Genomic DNA, 21,169 nt, shown 5'->3' on the forward strand with positions numbered 1-21,169 from the left:
AGCCCCCTGGGACCCTATCCCACTGACCCCCAGCGACACACCAGGTGGATGCTGGCTGGGTTCAAGCTTCTGGAAGTCTGAAGTTTGCAAGTTACAGAGGTGCAGGTGCTTCCTTTCTCCCCACTGGGGCCATCTTCCACTTACTCTCTCTGCACGCTAATTACACAGTTTAGTGTCAGGCTAAGATACAGGCTGGGCAGGGGAGGCCAGGAGGCTCCGAGGCTCCGAGGCTCCGGCTCATCCATCCCCAGCCCTGGCTGTAGTTCCACTTCCCAGGCGGTAACTCAGAGCCAAAGAACAGCTCTGCAGGGACAGGACTGGGTAAAAATAGCTTGATTCGGCACATCCCAGCTTTCCTCGCAGCCAGACACTGGCGGGCACACGTGGGACCCACTGCAGGGAAGGTACTGGGCGGAGAGCAGGGAGGTGGGGGACACAAGCCAAGCCTGGTTCAGGGGAGAAGTCAGGATGCTGTCTGGGTGACGCTAAGCGGGTCGGAGGTGCAGGGGGCTGGGGATGAAATCCCTCATCACAATCCCAGCCAACCCACTGCCTGGGAAGAGTGACAGGCCTGCTCAGGGTCTCTCTAGGTCTTCACCACAGGTAGCTAAAGACTAGGGAGCTAACTTGTGGATGCCAATGCCCCCAGGTCCAGAGAGAGGGAATTGGCTTACCTGGGCTGGGATCCCCTAGCCGCCACCACTCAGCCACAGCAGAGATTAGCAAGCAATCCGGGTTGGCAACAGCAGAGCTCAGCAAGCAATCTGGGTTGTACCTGCCACCTGCTTGTGGCCGCCAACCCCTGCCCTGAAGCCAAGCCTTGCTCTGTGGGTGGGGGTCGGTGCACATCAGTGGCTGATAAGGTTCTGGCTCAACAAAGTGTGGCTGGGCCGCCAGTCAAAGGGCGAGGGTGGGACTAAAGGGGGAGGTAAGCTTCTATACAGGGAGGCTGGTGTCTAAAGCCTCAACTTTGGAACAGAAGTAACCTTGGTTCAGATATGAGGTCCCGGCTTGTCACCAAAAAGGTCAAGGGCAAAGAGGGGACCACAAGGTCACCAAGCCACTAGAGTTCATCTATCACCTGTCTTGGCCAATCCTGGGGACCGACTGCACACGATCAGATGAAGAAAACCTAAGCATCCCATTCTGGTGGGGGAGGCCAACATTCAGAAGATAGGACAGACTGCCCTGTTCCCGTCCCCAGGGTCCAGATCAGAGAGTGGCCCTCCAGTGTGCACTTCCTTCCCTGGCCCCTGGATGGAAGTCCTAAGTCACCCAGTTTTATAGGTGGGAGAACTGAGGCTCTCAGGCAAACATGGTTCGGTCCTGGATCTGGCCCCCACCAGCTGTGGAACCTCAGGCTGATACCAGAGAGAAGAGAAAGTAAGGCTCGCGGTTCTTGAGAGCTCCCAGGCCATTTGCATAGAGCAAAGGCACTCCAATATGGAGGCCCCACTATGGTACACGCCCCCACAGTGGAAGGGGTATGGAAGCCCAAAGGGCCTTCTTTTCCACGTTCTTAATCATACTCCTGCACTCTCTCACAGTCTCACGCTTCCCCTCTCCCAACAGACGCTGCTAAGGTAGTGTCACAGGAGTGAAGAGAAAGAGAAGACATGTAGCTCCCAGAAAAACTCAGAAATGAGGGTGTCCGACAGCCCGCCCCTCCCCCCACAGCTAACCTAAGAGAAAGGGTAGGCAAATTTCCTGCACAGTGGCAGAGCAGAGGGACTGTGTCGTAAGGGATCTAATAGGGAGAGTCTATAGCAGACCTAGCAGCACCCACACAGGCACTGGCCAGAGGGGTCTGGTCTGCCTGCCCCACATGGCCAGCCTGCCCCAAAGGCTGTGGGGTCTGACATAGCTGGCACCAGAGCTTGGGATCACTCAATGTCCATGCAGCCCTGCTAACCAGCTCCCCCATGTCCAAGTTCACCCACCCCCTCACCCACCCAGCCTGTGGCCGATGGGGAAAGCTGGGCTGCCCAAGCTCACAGCCAGGGCACGCTGCTCACTGTAAGTCAATCAGCCAGCGCTCTGGCTCTGCAGGGCTATCTAGAGACAAGCTGTGGCCATGGGTGGCACTCGAGTCCCAAAGGGGTGAGGGAAGGGCCACCACGGTCTGGTTTTCAAGCTGTTAGGTCCAGACCTCAGACCCCACCGGAAGCGCCCGTCACAGGGGGTCACACGCTCCACTGGGAGACCCTCCAAGCCCCCTTCCCCCACCACGCCACTTGCATTCCAAGAGCATGTCGAAGCATTTCAAAAGTCCGCTCTTCAAAATTAAAAAAAATGTATTACTAAAGCGCTAATGGAGAAAAAAAAATGGAATAAAAAATGCTTAAGACATCTGAAAGGATACAGAAAAAAAAGAGGAAAAGAAGACCAAAGATGGGACGCCTGGGTGGCTCAGTTGGTTGAGCAGCTGCCTTCGGCTCAGGTCATGATCCCAGCGTCCTGGGATCGAGTCCCGCATCGGGCTCCTTGCTTGGCGGGGAGCCTGCTTCTCCCTCTGCCTCTGCCTGCCATTCTGTCTGCCTGTGCTCGCTTGCTCTCCTCTCTCTCTGACAAATAAATAAAATCTAAAAACAAACAAACAAACAAACAAAAAAAAAAAACTTAAAAAAAAAAAAAGAAGACCAAAGATCAGAACTCAACCATGGTAGCAATGCAGTAAATGAAAATGGAATAAAACCACATTATTAATAAACAAACACCATCAGATTAGATAAAGACAATAACTACGTGGTGTTTATAAGCGACACAACATAAACACCAGGACACAAGCCAAAAATAAAGTAAATGGAGGGCGGGGTGCCAGGCTGGCTCAGCGGGTAGAGCATGTGACTCTTGATCTTAGGGCCAGGAGTTCAAGCCCCATGGTGGGTGCAGAGCTTACTTTCAAATAAACGAATGAATAGCGGTGGAGATTTTAATTCATCTCTCTTGGTAACTGATGGGGCAGGCAAACAACAGAATTAGAAGAGAGATGGAAGGTGTGAGCCACACAAACGAGACCTGGCCCAAATCGCACGCTGTCCCCCACTGTAGAATAAAACCATTGGGTTGGAGATTGACGAGGAGCTAGACTAGACCTGGCAGGGTACCAAAGAACCACCTGACACCCTCCAAACACCCTCTACCCCCCCAATATTTTGACTGTGGTAAAAACAGGCTACTGTCACTTTAATACAGTGATCGAACCTAGCATCACTAATTGGGAACACTCAGACACTGGCCTCCTGACCGGACACAAGATGAAGGACAAGCCTCAATTCTAATCAAGCCTTAAGATCTAACTTCTACTAGGGGTGTCTGGGTGGCTCAATCAGTTAGAGGGCTGCCCTCAGCTCAGGTCATGATCCCAGGGTCCTGGGATCAAGCCCCACATCCTTGGGTTCCCTTAGCGGAGAGTCCGCTTCAGCCTCTACCTCCCCCCTCCACTCGTGCTTGCTCTCTGGCTCTCTAATAAATAAAATATCTCCAAGTGCATTTCTACCAAGTTCTTGGGTGATGCTGATGGTCCCAGGACCACACTGTTAAGAACCACTGTTTTAGATTCATCAAGAGACAGAAAAGCTAAATGTTAACCTTGATTGGATCCTAGTTCAAACAAATAAGCAAACCACCACCTAGCTAGCAAGTCCTACTGGAGTCGAAATCGAAGCTGGAATATGGACTAGATATTGGGTGATATTAGGGAATTATGCTTGCTAATAGTTATGAAGGAAAAGTACCCTTAGTTTTGATAAGGTCTTGCTTAATTTTCTTTCAAATGGTTTGGGGGAAAAAAAGTTACATGAGAGATAAAGCCAATATGGCTGCGGCCCTGGAGGGCAGCTGGGGCGTGCAAATCCTTGCTGGAGCGGTCTCCCCCACCAACCAGTGCCATGATGGTCTGTCCTGGTTGCAGGGGCTGGCTTGGGCTCCAAATGAAACACTGTGGGGGGTCCTCTTGTGTGGCTGATGGGAGTCTGGCCACTGCAGGAGCTGGATGGTGGGCTCTGGAACCACCGGGCCTGGGAGGGGGTGCTTCAGGCAAAACCTTGGGGAGTTACACAGGCTTCCTGGCCCCACCTTCAGTGGCTTCCCATAACCGGTTCTTACAGGTCTTTTTTTTTTTTTTTTTTCCAGTAGATTAGCAGAAAGATACATACATAAAACATGAAAGATAGTTGCCCCAAACTTGCTGAATGGGTTAAGGAAAAGTGGAAAATCTCTGACAAGTTTAGCTCCATTTAAACGGAATATGCAAAAGTGAAGCCTTCCTTAAAGATTGCTACACCCCAGAGACAGAGTGAGCAGAAACAGGGAGCCTGGTGGACCAACACAACCCCAAGGGTCAGAACCCCACGAGATGAATGAGGAGCAGTCTAGGTTCCAAATGGTCAGATCAGGCAGCAAGGGTGGCTCAGGTTCTAGAAGGCGAACCAGGAATCAGAACGTTGGAACCTCATCTGAAGACAGCACTTGGCCAAGAGCCTCCCCAAAGGGCCCATCATCAAGAGTGGGCCTTTGCCTGCAGGCAGAGCTGCCTCCCATCCCCTCCACTCAGGGCTCTTTCTCTAGATGCCGGGCTCTGCTCACACTCCTCTTCCTCCTCCCCTTGGAAGATGGCTTGAAGGAACTTCCTTTTATGGGCTGAACTGTGTCCGGTCACCCGCCAAATTCATATGTTAAAGTCCCAACCCCAGTACCTTAGAGTGTGACTATTTGGGGAGATAGGGTCTTTAAAAAGGCAATCATATTAAAATGAGGGCATCGTGGTGGGCCTTAATTCAATGGCCTAGTATCGTAAAGAGGAGTAGGAGATTAGGACACACACAGACACACACACACAGACCATGTGAAGATACAGGGAGAAGACAGCCATCCACCAGCCAAGGAGAGGGGCCTCAGAAGAAACCAACCCCGCAGATGCCTCGATCTTGAAGGTTAGCCTCCAGACTTGCGACAGAATTCAGCTCAGTGGCTCAAGGCAGCCGGTGTGTGGTACTTAGCTGTTTGCTGACGACCACCCTTTCCTTCCCCCACTCGGAAGCCTGTGTGGTGCCCCTTGGTCCCACCTGGATTTGTCCCCCACCTTCCCACCCTGATAATAAAGGCAAATTCCTTCTAGGTCAATTCAATTTAGCCTCCAAAGAGACCTGCTGGGTCTCCAGAATCTCATCAAGGGACTGGGGGTTTGTTCGTTTTCCTCCCTCCTCAAAAGAAAGGCGGTCTTCTCTCTCGTGATCATTTGGAGGTACTGTGATTTCTAAAGAGACTCTTTTGCTGAAGCTGAAACTTGGCGGATCTGTAATTATCAGAATGATGTTTCCTAAACACCATATATATAAATCTAAGTCAATTATTTCCATTTCTTGTGTTCCCTCAATAATATATGTATTATGTTTTAATTTTAAAGGAACGTGTACATGGAGTTCAGCCAGAGACATTTAAAATGGCAAAGGCAATTTCTGCTTGCCTAGAACTGTATTTAGTGTAGTTATAATACAAATGTAAAAGTTATCTTACCTAAAAAGTGAATGGTTTACAAGAGGAGAGACCAGCAGTTAGGCCTGGAACTACAGTCTGAGCCGGGGCAGGCCACCTCTGTGGTGAGGAGCTCTCCGTAATTGAGCAAGATATTACCAGTTTATCCATGCCAGACGGTATTTCTGGTTCTTTGAAATTTCTTCCCTCCGCTGTGGTCAGTTTGGAGAGAAGGGCCCTCATCATTCCTGGGACACATGGCACCTTGCTCAGCTGGGACACCAGCCCACCCCCACCCCCAGACTCAGCCAGAACTGGAGCCCACATCCCCCTTCACAGCTGGCTGTCCAGGCAGGGTCAGGCAGACACAGCAGCTGCCTCTGGCTAAGTGATCCATTTCCAGGGAAAAACCATGGAGGGGAGGTGGCCCCATGGTGAACTTCTGTTCCCGAAGGGACCAAGCCCTTGACAGGGGTGTGACTGTCCTAACAAAGCCCTAGGTCAGAGTGATCAGAGTGCCTCAGGGAACTTACCTCCTGAGCAAAAAGGGATCCAAAGAGGCCATCTAGCCTAACCCCTGCCCTGAAAGAGAGCCAACGGTCTTGATATTCAAGTGAGAACATGGACTCGAGAAGCAAACTGCTGGGGATTAGGAAAACAGAACTCAAATTGCTTCTACATCTGGAAACCAAGCCCAGCAGCCAGCCCCAAGAATTCCAGGCACGTCAGCTGATGGAGAAGCTGCAGGTCAAGGGAGGTGTTTCCTGTGAGCCGGGTACCCCCCTCCCCACAAGTACCTATCCGAATCCACAAGGCCGGTCTACAACAAGAGGCCAGCTGGGGGAAGGGGACACACGGGAGCACCCCCCACGTGGCCAGTGTCTGCTCTGTGCTTTACTGAGAGGGTCTCGTTTTCTGCCCCCGAAATCCCTGCACGTAAACACCCTCTCCTCCTTGCAGGTAAGAACCCAGTGTCCAGAGTTCAGTCCACCTTCCCTTGAAGTTATGCTGTGATTCTTCTCCAGAAGAATTGGAGTCACACAAAAGGGTAAGGCCACCTCACCCAGCGTGGGTGGTCACACAAAAAGGTAGAGTCATGTGAACCCGAGGCAGGAACCCCTGGACATCAATCACCAGATCTAAATGCTCAAAATAAGATTTCCCAAGTATATGCTGGGAAGCGGCGTTCCCACCCGGCCACTGGATCTGCGGCTCCAAAAAACCACAGCCAGGGGTGTCGGACAACCCAAATGTCAAAGGCGAATTCACGGGCTGCAAGTTGAAAGGGGCACACATCAAGGGCTCTCCTGGCTCTTTGAATAGGCGGCTATTTTAGGCTACAAATTACAGCTTTTAAAGATGTGGCTGTTTGAAGTGAGGGCTTAATTACTCACAGTCAAGAGTTTGTGGGGCTTGCTTTGGGGGCTCCATGTTTTACCATGTTGCTAAGGAAGGGGCAGAAAGGAGCCTGGGATGGGCCAACAGTGGCCCAGGCCAGCTCCGCCGGACAGGCAGAGCAGTGTTCCTTTAAGGGGCACCCTCCCACGAGGGGATGTGAACTTCCCAGGGAGAGGCCACCATCTGCCTCAAGGAGAGTACACCCGAGCAGGGCTGACCCACGGTCTAGAGCTTGGGCCAGTACCTACCTCATCCCCTTCTTTGCATAGGAGCCCTCAGGCTGGGAAGGCTAAGCAGAGGGCTCCAGTGTTTACCCAGAGCTAACAGCCAGAGCTTCCAGGGCAGACAGACTGGGATCAGGCAGGCCACGGACCCAGGAACTCCTCTGCCACCACTCTCCAGCCCCCCTGCCTCTACTGTTATAACCTTCAGGCATCTCCCATCATCCCAGAGTCCCAGCAGTGCTCCCAGCCGGCTCCGGTCAGGTGCTCCCTCCTATCCTATCCTTCTGCCTCTGCCAGGTCCAGTGCCTTGGACGGGTGTCCCCAGGGCTGCTGTCACACAGCCAGACTCATCAGAGTGTTGCTGGCCAGAGCGCAGCTTGGGGGCCACAAGCCAGAGAGGCAAAGCCAGCTCCAGTCCCTTCCCAGGCTGTCCCGCAGTAAGAACAGGTGAGAGCTCTGGGTCTGAACACAAGCCACAGCTTGGGGCGCAGAGGGCAGGAGGTGCCCAGGGGGAGTACAAGGCTACAGAATGTCCAAGAAGGTCCCTGTCAAAGACCCCATGAGTTTGCCAATGGCCACAAAACCAGGCCCCCGTCTCAGCCCAGCACACATAGCCCCGTCCAGCTGGTCTCAGCCTCCGGACATGATCCTGCCACTCCCTCCCTTTGTACCCCAAGCTCTTGTCGGACATGATCACCACCCTCACGCTCTGGCTCCTTATGCCTGAAACACAGTTCCTCCCTACGCCACAAAGGCCTGTTCCTAAACAAGCCCCAGTGAGAACGTCACTATATCCAAGGGACTAATTCTTCCCCTCCATGCAGAGAGCCCTATAGCCACATCTAGGCACAAATCCCATGAGCCCCTTCTCTGCTCCCATGACTCTCTCCCTAGGACTGGGTGAGGTGGGTGAGGTGGCCTTACCCTCACCTCCTCAGCCCGTGTACACCACTTTAAGGAGAGAGAGATTATCTGGGGTGGGCGGGTGAGAGGAGTGATTTTCCCATCCCAGCATTGGCACAACTGACCCACCCATTCCCCTGTTCCTAGTAAGGAGCCGTGTGGTATGCATGCTTGCTTCCTGCCAGGGGGGTCCCCAAAGGGGCCACCAGACCCGCTGACACAGGTGTTCTGTAAGCCAAGTTGTGCCCCAACCTCAGCCTTGTATCTCTCAGGGCTGGGGAACTCATCATAGCCTCTGCCACACACCAAGGATGGGGGTCGACGCTTCTGCCCGAGTCCAGACAGCACCTAGAGGGGGCTGGGAACCCAGGCACCACGCACAAAATTGAGGGAGCTGGGCTACTGGCTTTCACCAGGATCTCAAGACGGGGAGAAACAGAGGGTCCTTCTGACGAGAATGAGGTCCCCCTCCAGCCAGTAGCTCTCGCTGAGGCCCTGCTTGGGGTGGCCCACGGTCAGCTGGATGTCCCCACGCGCTGTAGTCCAGCACCTCACCGCACTCTTAGCAAGTAGCCTACCTGATCAACCTCACTCCTCAAAGGTGTGGAGGTCCTGACCGCTCACCCCGTTCCGCCCCCGAAGCTTGCATGCTGCCTGACACATCCTGCTCGCCCAGATCCCTGTGCCTGCACCCCTGCAGCTCCCTGCCCTGAGCTCCTCCATCTGTCTCCCAGAGCCCCTAAAGAAACATCAAGTGGTCTTAACTGTTTGAGGAGGACCAGGAAAGAATACACCTATTAAGCGTCTAGCACGTACCAGGTACTTTTGTGCATCAACCACCATGCAGATGGGAAAACCCAGGCTCAGAGAGGTTAAGTAACCTGCAAAAGGTCACAGAGCCAGCAGGGCTGGGATGCGAACAGGTCTGACTTTAATGCAGCAAAAAGGGTACAGAAAAGACAGACTACTCTCGGTGACGGCAGTGTCCGGTATGCAGCACTGGAACAGCCTCTTGGGTCGGGCCATGCGGGCACTGGAGGCAGCAAGGTGGGCGGCACCAGAACGTGGGCTTGAGCTGAAGGCTGCCGGGAACACAGTACATCACGCCATGGACCACGGCTGGCAGAGGCTTCTGGGGCCTGTGCCACCTGGCCACGAGGCAGGGCTCCCCGCCCTTCCCCTCCATGGGGAGCTTCAGAGAGGCTGCATGTGGGGAGCTTTTACAGAAAGGAAGAAGAGAGACTGGAGGGAGAATTGCTAAAAGGAAACACATGTGAAAATGAAAACTCAGGCAAAGTGGGAGGAGGAGGGAAAGGAAGGAAGGAAAAGATGATGTTCAAGGATTAGAAACCGAGTCAAGAAGCCCCGATAAATAATACCCCCTCTCCCTCTGCTACCTTGCGAAGGCCGGTAACCTGCTCTCTGCCCTCACTTTCCCTCCTAGTCCAGTTGGAATGGGGCAGTGAGACCTGAGATGAGACCCAGTAAGACGAAAAGACACCTTGTGCACAATCACGACAACTATGGAGCCAGGACCGGCATCTGACAGAGGAAGAACATGAGGCTCAGAGAGGTTGCTCCCCTTGCCCAAGGTCACACAGCTTGTGTGCGGGCAAGGTGGGAATCGGAGCCCAGGTCAGCCTGGAGTCCAACCTTGTTCCCCTGAACCACATCGTAGTAAGTGTCCCCTCACATAACCCTCCCACCACTACAAGGTAGCTCTACTCCCTTCCTTGAAGAAACTGGGCAGGTTACGTAAGCTCTCCAGAGGTCACCTAGTTTCTGTGTTTCATTAAATCCGAGACGCCTTGGATTTTAAGGTGCACTGTTATTCCAAGTACACCGAGAAATGAAAGCACACCAGCAAATGTACCACACATACAACTGGAGATGCTAAAACGTGGAGGGAAAAGTGTCTTAGCGTCTGTAAAATACAGCGTAAGTGGGGAATGGGGACTCAGGCACAGTTCCTCAGACTGTGTGTGGGACTTGGGGGGCAGAGGACAATTCCTCACATGCACGTGACCACACACATGCACGCCTGGCTGCCGCAAGGTCCTTCTTTGCTAATAACCGACACAATCTTGTAGATAATCACACAAAAATGTGCTGGCCAGACCTGCCTGTCAACAAGAGCCCTCCTTTCACCAGGAGTCTTCTGATTCAAGGTTACTTCATATTAGCCGCAGAGCTCGGCCCGACCCCCACCCACCTGCCAGTCTGGCCCTGCCCGTTGGCTTCGCCGTTCCCCCAGTTCCCCATGGAGCTGCAGACCTCAGAGCAGCCAAGCTCGTTGAACAGGTAGGCTGGCTCCTTGGAACAGGGCCAAGGGCAGTCACACAACACGGTGGGGAGGCTGACAGTCTGTATCGTTCTGTCGGGCTCCTCTCCCGATCTTGGCGACCCTGCGGGCCACCAGAGTTGCAACGCTTTAATAAGACGCTGGGGGCCAGCGAAGGGAGGGTGAGCAGAGGCGTGGCCTCTTCCCCTTGGCGAGGTGGGCAGGAAGGACCAGGTGCGCAGCCCCACACCAAGCCCCGGGGGGCTGCCTGGCACCTCGGGACGTGCTTGGTGTCCCATGCCCAGACTGCCATGCCGGGCACTGGTCACTGCGCTCCAGCCCCAGAGCCCACATCCACAAGAGGCCGGGTAGGTTTACTGAAACAGCACAGAAGCTGAGAAAGGGGAGTTTCGCTCCTCCTGTAAAGCCCCCCAGGTAGTAGAGCTTCTCCTCCACCACTTTCCTGCCTCTGCTCGGACATCCTCCCGGCGAGAAATTCGGTTAGGTGCTAAGGTTATCAGTCGCGAGGATCAAACCACTAGAAGGTTACAGGAACTAAAAATAACAACTCCCTCATACGCCAGGCAGGGTTTGAAGTGCTGTTCATACATTCACACAGTGATTCACAGACCCGCCTTCCAAGGGAGGGACTAGCATCGTCCTCCTTTTACCTAGGAAGGCTGTGAGGCACGGAAAGGGTAAACAGTCTGCGATTGCACAAGCAGCCGCTGGCCTGGCAGAGGCAGGACTCGAACATAGGCCGCTGGACTCCAGAGCCCAGCCCCCCGGGCGCCACACCACCCTGCCTCTCTGGCTGTCTAAGCACCCACCAGGCACCAACTGAGCCCCGGTCAGAACCCATCTGGGCTTGTCAGGTCACAGGGGTTCATTTTACCTTCACCATCAGCCCGCGGAAGCCGGGGAAAGGGAGGCGGCTTGCCGGACACCCCATAGCAAGCAGGCCGCAGAGCCGGGGACTAGACACGTGTACTCCTGGGCTCCAAAACATTTTCTTTTTTACTTGAAGAAAACAGGCATTGAGTGGCTGAGCACCTAATTGGGTGAAAGGGAGGCACTCGTGTTTTGAGGTGGATTGTTTCTCCCAGGAAAACCAGTGGGCGGGAAGGAGACAGGTGCTGTTCCTGTTTCTCCTATCTGAAGAGGGGGCTGAAGGCGGGCGCCAAGAGCAGACCCTGCCCCCCCCCCCCCCCCCCGCCTTTCCCCAAGTCCGCTGCAGACCACACTGGTTCCTGTAGCACAAGTTCCCTCTTCAGGCCACGAGGCTTGCTTGCAGAGTGCAGAGGACGGTGGGGGTGACAGCAGATGACTCAAGACAGCGAGTGTTCCCACCCACTCTCCCACACTGGGGTTCTGTTTGGGCCTTCCTCTTTCTGGTCCCTTAAGAGAGAAAGGCTCCCAGAAGCAGGGCCACAGCTATTAGTAATAACTGCCACAGAGCTCTGTTTTCATTTGAATCATGTTTACATTGCTGGGAAAAAACCCACTTGTCTGGGAAGATGAAACAGGCTGAATCAATTACGAATATGGCCAACAGTCAGAAAACTTCCCATTTCTTGAAGGAAGTTGAGGAGTGGGGTTGGAAACGTTGGGTGTTACTAGTGCCAGCCTGCCAGATGGGGCCAGCGGTCACGCAGACCCCACAGCTCTAGACCTCCACACACACCTCCAAGGATGAACACATTTCGGGTTGCACTCTTTCTCCCTGTGTACGCACACACTCTTTCTCTCTCTGGGGGCCTAGGCTAGACAGAGATTAGACCCAAAGCTGCTGCCCAGGTGGGGGAATGCCTTTGCTAGGTTTCTCAGGAGAACAGGGCCCAGAATTGTGCTGCCCATGGAAGCAAAAGGAAGGCTTGAACACCTTAAGGCTCAGGGAGGCCAGGAGCCCAAGAAGGAGAGGATGGGGGGCTGGCCTTGCACCCCTGCTAGCAGAGACCCATGGGAACAGCGGCGCCCTGAAGGTTCTGCTGGTACTGATCTGTGTGGTGGAAATATCATCTGGCCAGAATGGTCTCTACCTGCACGGGGACAGGCTTCTCTGACCTGACCCAGGCCAACGGCCGGAAAGTCCACAGCAGCAACAGCCACATGCAGACACTTCTCAAAAAATGCCTCAATGCGGGGCACCTGGATGGCTCAATCATTAAGCGTCTGCCTTCTGCTCAGGTCGTGATCCCGGGGTCCTGGGATCCAGGCCTGCATCGGGCTCCCTGCTCAGCTGGGAGCCTGCTTCTCTCTCTGCCTGCTCCCCTTGCTTACGCTCTCTCTGTATCAAATAAGTAAACAAACAAACAAATAAAATCTTTAAAAAGATGGGGTGCCTGGGTGGCTCAGTGGGTTAAGCCGCTGCCTTCGGCTCAGGTCATGATCCCAGGTCCTGGGTTCGAGCCCCACGTGGGGCTTTCTGCTCAGCAGGGAGCCTGCTTCCTCCTCTCTCTCTGCCTGCCTCTCTGCCTACTTGTGATTTCTCTCTGTCAAATAAATAAATAAAATCTTTAAAAAAAAAAAAAAATCTTTAAAAAGAAAAGAAATGCCTCAGTGCCCAGACCCCTCAACAGCGAGGGTTTGCAGAGGACAGAGCAAGGAAATGCACTTTGTGCCAGTGGAGGTCTAGTCTCCGGGGTGTGCTGTTCATCCCCCGTTCTCCAGGGGTCTGGGCGCTCCCATGGCAGCATGCGAGGTCCCCGATCTCTGTGAGCCTGTGCCCCTTGCCCTGACCTGGTTCCCTCTCCAATCGCAGCTCGGCCTTGTCAGCCGTGGCCCCCTCTGAGGGCCCTTGCCCTTGCAGTGACTCTCCCTGGACCTGAACCGCTTTTGTCAGGACACTGCCTTCTCAGCGAGGACTTCCCTGCCCACTCTGTTTAAGTCCACAAGGCCCGCTGGCCTGTTTGCAGTCCGGACACCCCGTGCGCTGCACCTGTTCCCTGCCTGCCGGCCATCACATGAGCTCCACGGACACAGGCACTGCTGCTGCCCTGTGCTGCCATACCTCAAGCACCCAGCATAGGGTCTGGCACAGACGAGATGCTCCAGTGTCTACGGAGGAGCTGCCCATGCTGGGTGATGTGTTGGGTGAGGGCGGGGCCAACAGAAATGGGGAGATGCTTTGGAATGCCATCTGACAGAGGGGCTGGCCCTACTACATCCAGGACAGGTGGTCCCACAATGTCTAGTAAGACACACGGTGGGTCTGCCAAGTCAACACGGCTGTTTCATCATACCCAGCCGGTCACCAGGCAGGATTACCCATTAATGAAGCTGGGAGACCAGCAGGGGGAAGACCCAAGGGGTCCACGTCCTTGGAAAGGCCAGTGATTTGATACCATCAACACCCCCTTCCTGAGTCAAGAGCCAACGGAGCAGACCCAGAGGAAAACAGAGCCCATGCCCAGGGGTTCTACCTGGCTGGCAAAGCCAAGGCACTGTGCCCCAAATGCCAACCCCAGGCAGCGGGCAGACCAGATAAAGAGGCTTCCCTTTCAAAATGCACTGAGCCCTGTGCCAGAAAACAGCAGAGCCAGAGAGTGGGCACCCTGTGCCCAGGCTGTCCCTCCCCCAGACAAGGTCCTGAGAGGTCTGCCTTCCAGGGATCACTCTCCTGGTACTTTACCGGGAGTCATCCCCTCCACCTCCTCCATACCCACAGCTAAAATATATAAACTGAAGCAAAACTGTAAGCAAGATCAGTTGTGAAACATCCCTTGGCATAAAAGGTCAGCCCAGAAGATGGACTGCCAGCCCTAGGGAAGGAAGTTTCTAGCCACCTAGACAGGGAGGGAGGGAATGCGGGAAGGGGAGAGCCAGGAGGTCTCCAGAAGGGCTCCAGAGAAAGCCCTAGATGTGGGGGCAGCTAGTCCCACCCATAGGGAAGGGGGCTAGCAGGCCACAAAGGGGCCAGTGTGCTGAGGGAGGGAGGAGCAGAGTGCTCGGAAGAGAGGGAAGGATGGGCGTGTGGGGGCCAGCGGAATATCCACTAGGATATTCTCCCACTTCGGCCCAGCGCCTCCTCAAGGCAAGCTGCTGGGCAGATTTATTTTCTTCCCTTACTTGCTGAGAGGTCCTTTTTAAGGTATTCTCTCCCGCTGGTCTTCCTTGGGGCAAAGGTCACACCTCCTGTGGCTCACCTGGCTTGGCTAGTCTGGTCCCTCCCTAGCACAGTCTTATCTCTCTCCTGGCCTTAGTCATGCACCCCACCCCCTCCACCAATGCCTGGGGTCCCCCCAGTAAAAAGGCTGTTCCCCAGAAGGCATCCCCCAAGCCGTGATACCTGCTACAAGTCCCAGGTTCTTCCCTGGCTTCCCCCATTCCTCCAGGCCACCCCCGCCCCCAGTGAAGTCACAGGGATCTTGGAGACAACCTAGATCACTGTGCCTGAGGGCTCAGGGCAGTGGACAGGGAATTTGGCCCAGGTTTTCAGTCTCCCTACAGCCTGCAAATGCCTTACCGGCAGGAAAGTGTCCCTGTATGCCAGCACCTGGGCACAGAAGGAGGATTTCATGAATGCGAGCTCAGCAGGGTCTGGTTTGGGCCAGTCTATCTGGACAAGCTGGTGCCTGGCTTAAGGCAAGACCCCAGTCAGTGGCAGTGACCCAAGGATTCCACCAAGGCTGAGCTGACTGTTTGCAAACAGAAAGAGATCCCTACAGCATAGGTCTGATATACACATAATTGGTCACCTTCTCCCCTTTGAGATTCCCTTTTCCCTAACTTGGCTGCCACATATCTCCAGGGGAAGGAACTGGGGATACCCCACCCCTTTCCCTGGAACCCAGACGATTAGCACCTGCCTCCACCAAGGGAAGAGAGGGGTTTGGGGGACCATCAGAAACCAACCCCGGGGGGGTTTGCCAAGGCAAAAAGTGTAGGCTGAGCGCAGGAATCTGGCCTGCTCACAATCCTTTGAGGCGGCGGCCTGTAAATAATAAAACAAGGAACACAGGTTTGTCTCTCAGGGCGAGTGACGTGTCACCTACCAGCCATATGTGGGAGAGCAGGGCTGGGGAGAAAGATAAATGGAGAGAGAGGTACACTGGAGGGTGTGAACGGGGGAGAAGGAACACCAGCGAAGTCCAGACCAGGTTCCCATAGCACAGACGCAATTGGTTCTCCAGAGGCTGCTCCCCCAAGACCTCAGAGACGCTAGTCGCCCACAGAGAAGCGGCTGTGACAACAGCAACTACTACCGGCAGGCTCTCGGGGGCCGGAGGGCAAAGAGCTGGGACTCCGCATACACCTCTGGCCTCGGGGACGTCTTGGCTGGAAAGGGCTAGGGCCCTGTCCCCAAGCCCGGAACTAGGCTGGCTCTCCTCCTTGTCCAGCAGAGCCCCTCGGAGAAGCGAGGGAACCCGGGAACAGGCTCGGTGCAGCCGCCAAGAGCTACGGAAAAACTTCGCCCAGGCACAGCTTCCCCGGGACTCGGCGGACCCAAGGGCAGGGAGCTGGGACAACACCGGTGCCGGTGGGGCAGGCGCGCTGGGAGCGGAGGTGGGACTCGGAGGCCGGGGGTCCCGAGGAAGGCGTCCTGGCAAACCAGCCCCCTGCCCAGTCCACTAGATCCCTCCAAAAACACTTTTCGGAAACTGCGCCGGAGAAGCAGCCCCTTCTCCCCGCGCCCCCGGGCTAGCCCTGCTCACCCCCCGCACCTGGGAGCCGGCACAGGGCCCGGAAAGGGCAGCGAGGACAGAGGTTTCTCTTCTGCGGCCCCGCGCGCGAGGACGCAGGTAACCCGACCTCCCCGGCCAGGGCCGAGAGGGCGGACACTCCCGGGGCGGTAGCGGGCGCCCGAGCTGCGGGCAAAGTTCCGCGCTTCGGTAACTTCCCCCGCCCCGGGGCCGTGGGCCCGGCCAGGTGAGCGTCGCCGGAGCCCGGTGAGCACCAGCCCCTCGGCCGCCGCTTACCTGGCCCCCGGGGGCGGGCGAGGTGCGCATCCCCCGTCTGGCTGCGAGTCGGTGAGCTGCGGAGGGGCGAGGAGCGAGCGGGAGCGGGCTGGCAGGGCGGGCAGGGAAGCGGCGGGCAACGCGGGGAGCGCAGAGAAGAGCCCCGCCGCGCCGCGGCGGGTCGCTCACTTTCGGCAACAGTTGAAGGCGCCGGCCCCGCCCCCACCCGCGCCCGTTGCCGGGAGACCCGCGTGGGCCGAAGGGCTCTTTGTATCAAAGCTGCCGTGACATCACGAGGAGCCCGGGCTCAGGGATCGAAGGGGGCGGGGCTCGCGCCGGGGGCGGGGCCGGAGGAGGAAGCCGGGTCTGGGAACCCGAGCCTTGGGGGGCGGGGCCCAGGTAACCCCGCCCCCAAGGTAGGGGCAGGTGGCTGGGGCGGCGCTGACCAATGGCGTCGCAGCCCTGAGGCAGGCCCGGGCTACCCACCGGAGGAGGGGGCTCCCCGGGAGGTGGGGCTCGCCTGGGCCCGCCCGAGCCCGCACCTCGAGGTTAAGGTCGCCGGGTTTGCACTGCCCTGGCCCTCAGATTCCAGGAGACCGAGTCTGTGAGCTCGCAAGCATGCCCGGCGGGCTCTGTCGCTGTCGGGTCCCGACTACGCTCACTGTTGCGGTCACTGTACGCCGAGACTCCGACCAGCGCTTCCGCGCTCACATTTGCGGACCCGAAGGAAGACCTGCCAAACCCCCAGCCCCCTCGCCTACCACCTCCACCAGTCTGAGTCTTCGTCCTTTCGTCGCAATAAGAACTAAAAACAAGGGGCGCCTGGGTGGCTCCGTTGGTTGGGCGACTGCCTTCCGCTCGGGTCGTGATCCTGGAGTCCGGGATGGTGTCCCGCATCCATGGGAGTCTGTTTCTCCCGACTCTGACCTTCTCCCCTCTCATGCTCTCTCTCACTCTCAAATAAATAAAATCTTAAAAAAAAACCCTAAAAATATAAAAAAGAAAGTATTCTGTGTTGAATCCTAGTAAACATAATTTAAGTAAAAAATGTGCCTCCTTCCCCACCCCCCATAACTCTTCACTATGCTCTGGATTAAAGAAGGCAAAAATATAAAGCAGCAAATAATACAGATGTTTCCCTTTGAGTCGGTGTTCCATTGTCCAACTGGGGGTAAGTGTTGGGGGATTTATCTTCCTAATTGTCTGTCTCAGGCCAAGATGAAGGCCCCTTTGCCTTCCCTGTGTCCTCACTGACCAACAGGGTGGCGCATGGACATGGCAGGGCCTGTCGGCAGCTGGGTGCTTTGGTTCAATTCCACCACCACCACCACCAACACACACACACACACACACACACACACACACACACACACACACAGAGCTTTTCAGCTTTTCTGCCTCCTTCTCTCTGGCTCTTTGCTCTCAACTTCCTTCTCCCCCATATCTCTCCTGCAAATAAGTTGCCAGCTGCCTCTCTGTTTACCAGGGGCCCTACTCTGAGGCAAAGCATCCCACTGAGGCTCTGAGCCTACAGGGAACTCTCCAAAAAGGACAGCATTGGCTAGAGGAGGGCCTCCTGGTAGAGGCTTTGTGCCAGGGGAGGCTAGGGCAGTGGGGGTGAGGCGGAGACCCTACCACCACTGACCCTCTCCTCCCTGCTGATGGCCTTGCAAGTCAGAGATCCCTGTGCTGGCACCATGGACTATTTCTCACCCTTGCTGGGTCCACTCCTGCAGTCCCTAACACGCAGAAGTGCTGTGTTGTATCATAAGGAACACTGGCTTTAGGATCACATAGACTTGGGTTTCAATTCTATTTGCCAGCTATGAGGCCTAGGACAAGTTATGTAACCCTTCTGAGACTCAGTGTCCTTATCTGTAAAATGGGGCTGGGTCAACCTACCTCATGAGTTGTTGTGTGCCATGGTAGAGGGTACACTTAACTTTAGTCACTCACCACAGGTGTGGTGCATGAATGACCCCACGCGCCATGGGCCTCCTCTGCCTTTCCAGCTCCACCCTGAGACCTCGGCTCAGCGGCTTCCTGTGAGGTTTCAGGGTGTAGCTGCATCCAGGGAGTTCTGTCTCAGTTTCCCCTCTTCCCTTCTGAGTCTCATGGTGCCCCTAAAGGCTGTGGAGAACCAGAAAGCAGGTCACGTGAGAGGACCACCCAGAACTGGGGGAGGGAAGCAGAAACCTCAGGTGATCGGCGCTGTTCTAGATCCTAGCTTTCTTAGGGCAAAAGTCAGTGAAGAAGAGCAGAATGTGTCAAGCACCCTCCACCCCGCCCTCATTAGGGGTAGTCAGATCGCCATTTTCTTTTTTTTTTTTTAGTAGCTTTTTTTTTTTTAAATTTTATTTATTTGACAGAGATCACAAGTAGGCAGAGAGGCAGGCAGAGAGAGAGAGGGAAGCAGGCTCCCTGCTGAGCAGAGAGCCCGATGTGGGGCTCGATCCCAGGACCCCGGGATCATGACCTGAGCCGAAGGCAGAAGCTTTAACCCACTGAGCCACCCAGGTGCCCCCAGATCGCCATTTCGAGGGCTCTGTGGAGGGAGTGGTTTCTAGCATCCCTCTTTATTCTTCCCAAAGGTGTGGTGGAGGGAGTGGCATCTCCAGGTTTCTGTCCTGAAAAGCAGTGTGCCTGAGAGGAGGGTCACAAGATGCTGGCACTGAGCACTTCTGAATCTGAAGCCTGCCTCATTCTACAGTTTACCACAGCCAAGTCATTCGCTGTTTCTGAGCATGGGCTGTCACCTCTATAGAATGGAAACCAGACCTTTCCTCTTCCAGTTGGGAGGTTTGAATGAAATGATAAAATAAGTGTCTAGTTCAATGCTTCCTGTGCTACAGGCACTCAATAAATAGTAGCTTCTCATGACCAGAGCATTAATGAGCCCTGGTCTGATTCAGTGATTCAGGATATGAGCTCCAGGGCTGGAGCCAAGGGTTCTATCTTGGCTTTACCACCTTGTAAAAGGTCATCTGGATGAGCCAAGGCAAGTTTAATTTCTGGTGTCTCCATCTCCTCACCTGCAAATTGGAGATAATAATAGTATGTATTTCAGGATTATTGTGAGGATCAAAATAGTTAGGACCCATGCATATAGTACTCAGAACAGGCCTGGCACATAGCAGGTGCTCAATAAACAACAGCCATTTCCAATGACCATGTGATAAGAGGCTGGGGAGAACGGAGGTGAGGATTAGAACCTGAAACAGCTTGCAGGATGATTTAGAACCCTGACATTTTAGAGGGTTGGGGAGGGACAGAAGGAAAGGGAGAGAGAGAATCCCAAGCAGGCTGCATGCCCAGTGTGGAGCCTGACGCGGGACTTGATCTCACGACCCTGAGATCATGATCTGAGCCAAAATCAAAAGTCAGACACCCAACCGACAAGGCCATCCAGGTGCCCCAAGAATCCTGACTTTTGGGAGAGGCCCTGACATCTTCCAGGGGGTTTAGGGGATCAATGATAATTTGGGGTTGGGGAGGAAGGCTGTCTTCTGAAATGGGACGTGGAAACTGAGGGCTCCAGCCCAAGCTAGGGCTCCCAGAGGACTCAGTGTTTTTCATTCACATGGGGGCTGGCCTGGGAGAGAATTACTAGGGAAATATAGTCCCCTCTCCTGAGCACAGTCCTACCTATGGGGTTGGGGCCATGAGGGTCTCCCATTAGCTAACCTGGTTCCTTCCCATAGCTGTGTTTTAGATGTTATAGAATCAAACCATTTTAAGCTAGGAAGGCTCTCTGGAGAAAGAGCTAATGTGCTCTTCCCCCATTTTATGGATGGAAAGATGGAGGCTCAGAGAAGGCTAGGCATTTGTCCATACGGCACCCTAAAGTATCAGATGAGCAGGGACTGAAACTCGGGCTCCTGGCTGCCTCCCCCACTTCCACTCCCGCTCTGGCTGGGATGCTTTACTGAGGGGCAAATGACCGGCAGAGGATGGGGAGTGATGGGCAGTTGATACCTTTCCAGTGCTCACCCGGTGCTGTGAGTCTCCTAAGGGCTTCGACTTGCTATTTCCGAAGGATCTCATTAAAAACAGAAACCCTGGGGCACCTGGGTGGCTCAGTGGGTTAAGCCTCTGCCTTCGGCTCAGGTCATGATCTCAGGGTCCTGGGATCGAGCCCCGCATCGGGCTCTCTGCTCAGCGGGGAGCCTGCTTCCCCCTCTCTCTGCTGTTCTCCCTGCCTGTGCTCTTAAAAAAAAAAAAAAAACCACACACAGAAACCCTCTCCTTGGGAATCTATCCGAGAATAATGTGCAGAGGACAAGTCACTCTCATTAATTCTTTTTTTTTTTAAAGATTTTATTTATTTATTTGACAGACAGAGATCACAAGTAGGCAGAGAGGCAGGCAGAGAGAGAGGAGGAAGCAGGCTCCCTGCTGAGCAGAGAGCCCGACGCGGGACTCGATCCCAGGACCCTGAGATCATGACCTGAGCTGAAGGCAGCGGCTTAACCCACTGAGCCACCCAGGCGCCCCTCATTAATTCTTTTTATGCCTGCAACTTCTTTTGCCATAGTTGTTGGGAATACTCCTGTCTGAGTGCCAAAGCCAGAGAGAAGCAGACAGAATGTTGACAAGCAGAAGTTACTAGCCTCCACATACTGATGGGGGTGGAAAACACGTGTTCACCTGGGTGAGCCAGGTGAGGGCAAAGAATCTAGGAAGTTCTCTCTGTGCCACAGCTATCCTTCCACCTTTGTCAGCTTTTGCTGTCACCAGGCAGGAGTCAGCTCACCATCAGATGGTGTAAAGAGGCAACATTTTGTACATGTTTGAGGCCATATGGAAGGACCGGCTGAACATACATGACATAATTATGGAAAAGAGCATAATTAGGAAAAGAACTCTCCGAACATTACCCAGGGTTGATGTTAGCCAAGCAACAGAGGCCAACCAACATGAGCCAAATGGACAAACAAGAAAACAGCTACACAAATAATACCATGGCTGAAAAAAAGCATTCGAGCCCCAGG

At 54.7% G+C, this 21,169-nt stretch overlaps 1 protein-coding gene across 2 annotated transcripts in view; it reads right to left on the bottom strand.

Moving 5' to 3' along the window:
• Positions 1-21,169, bottom strand: part of RAB11FIP4 (RAB11 family interacting protein 4) — a 117,325-nt gene that overhangs the window by 21,322 nt on the left and 74,834 nt on the right. Inside the window, exon 1 of one of the 2 annotated variants that reach the window (XM_047707839.1) lies at positions 16,200-16,506. The exons of the other annotated variant lie outside the window; for it this stretch is intronic. Coding sequence (XP_047563795.1) covers positions 16,200-16,229 — 30 coding nt within the window. The 5' untranslated portion in view covers positions 16,230-16,506. Of the gene's footprint in view, positions 1-16,199; positions 16,507-21,169 lie in introns of those variants that run through there. 2 annotated transcript variants of the gene reach the window in all.

Source organism: Lutra lutra, chromosome 16 (genome assembly GCF_902655055.1).
Source record: "Lutra lutra chromosome 16, mLutLut1.2, whole genome shotgun sequence".
In the NCBI taxonomy this organism is placed as follows: domain Eukaryota; kingdom Metazoa; phylum Chordata; class Mammalia; order Carnivora; family Mustelidae; genus Lutra; species Lutra lutra.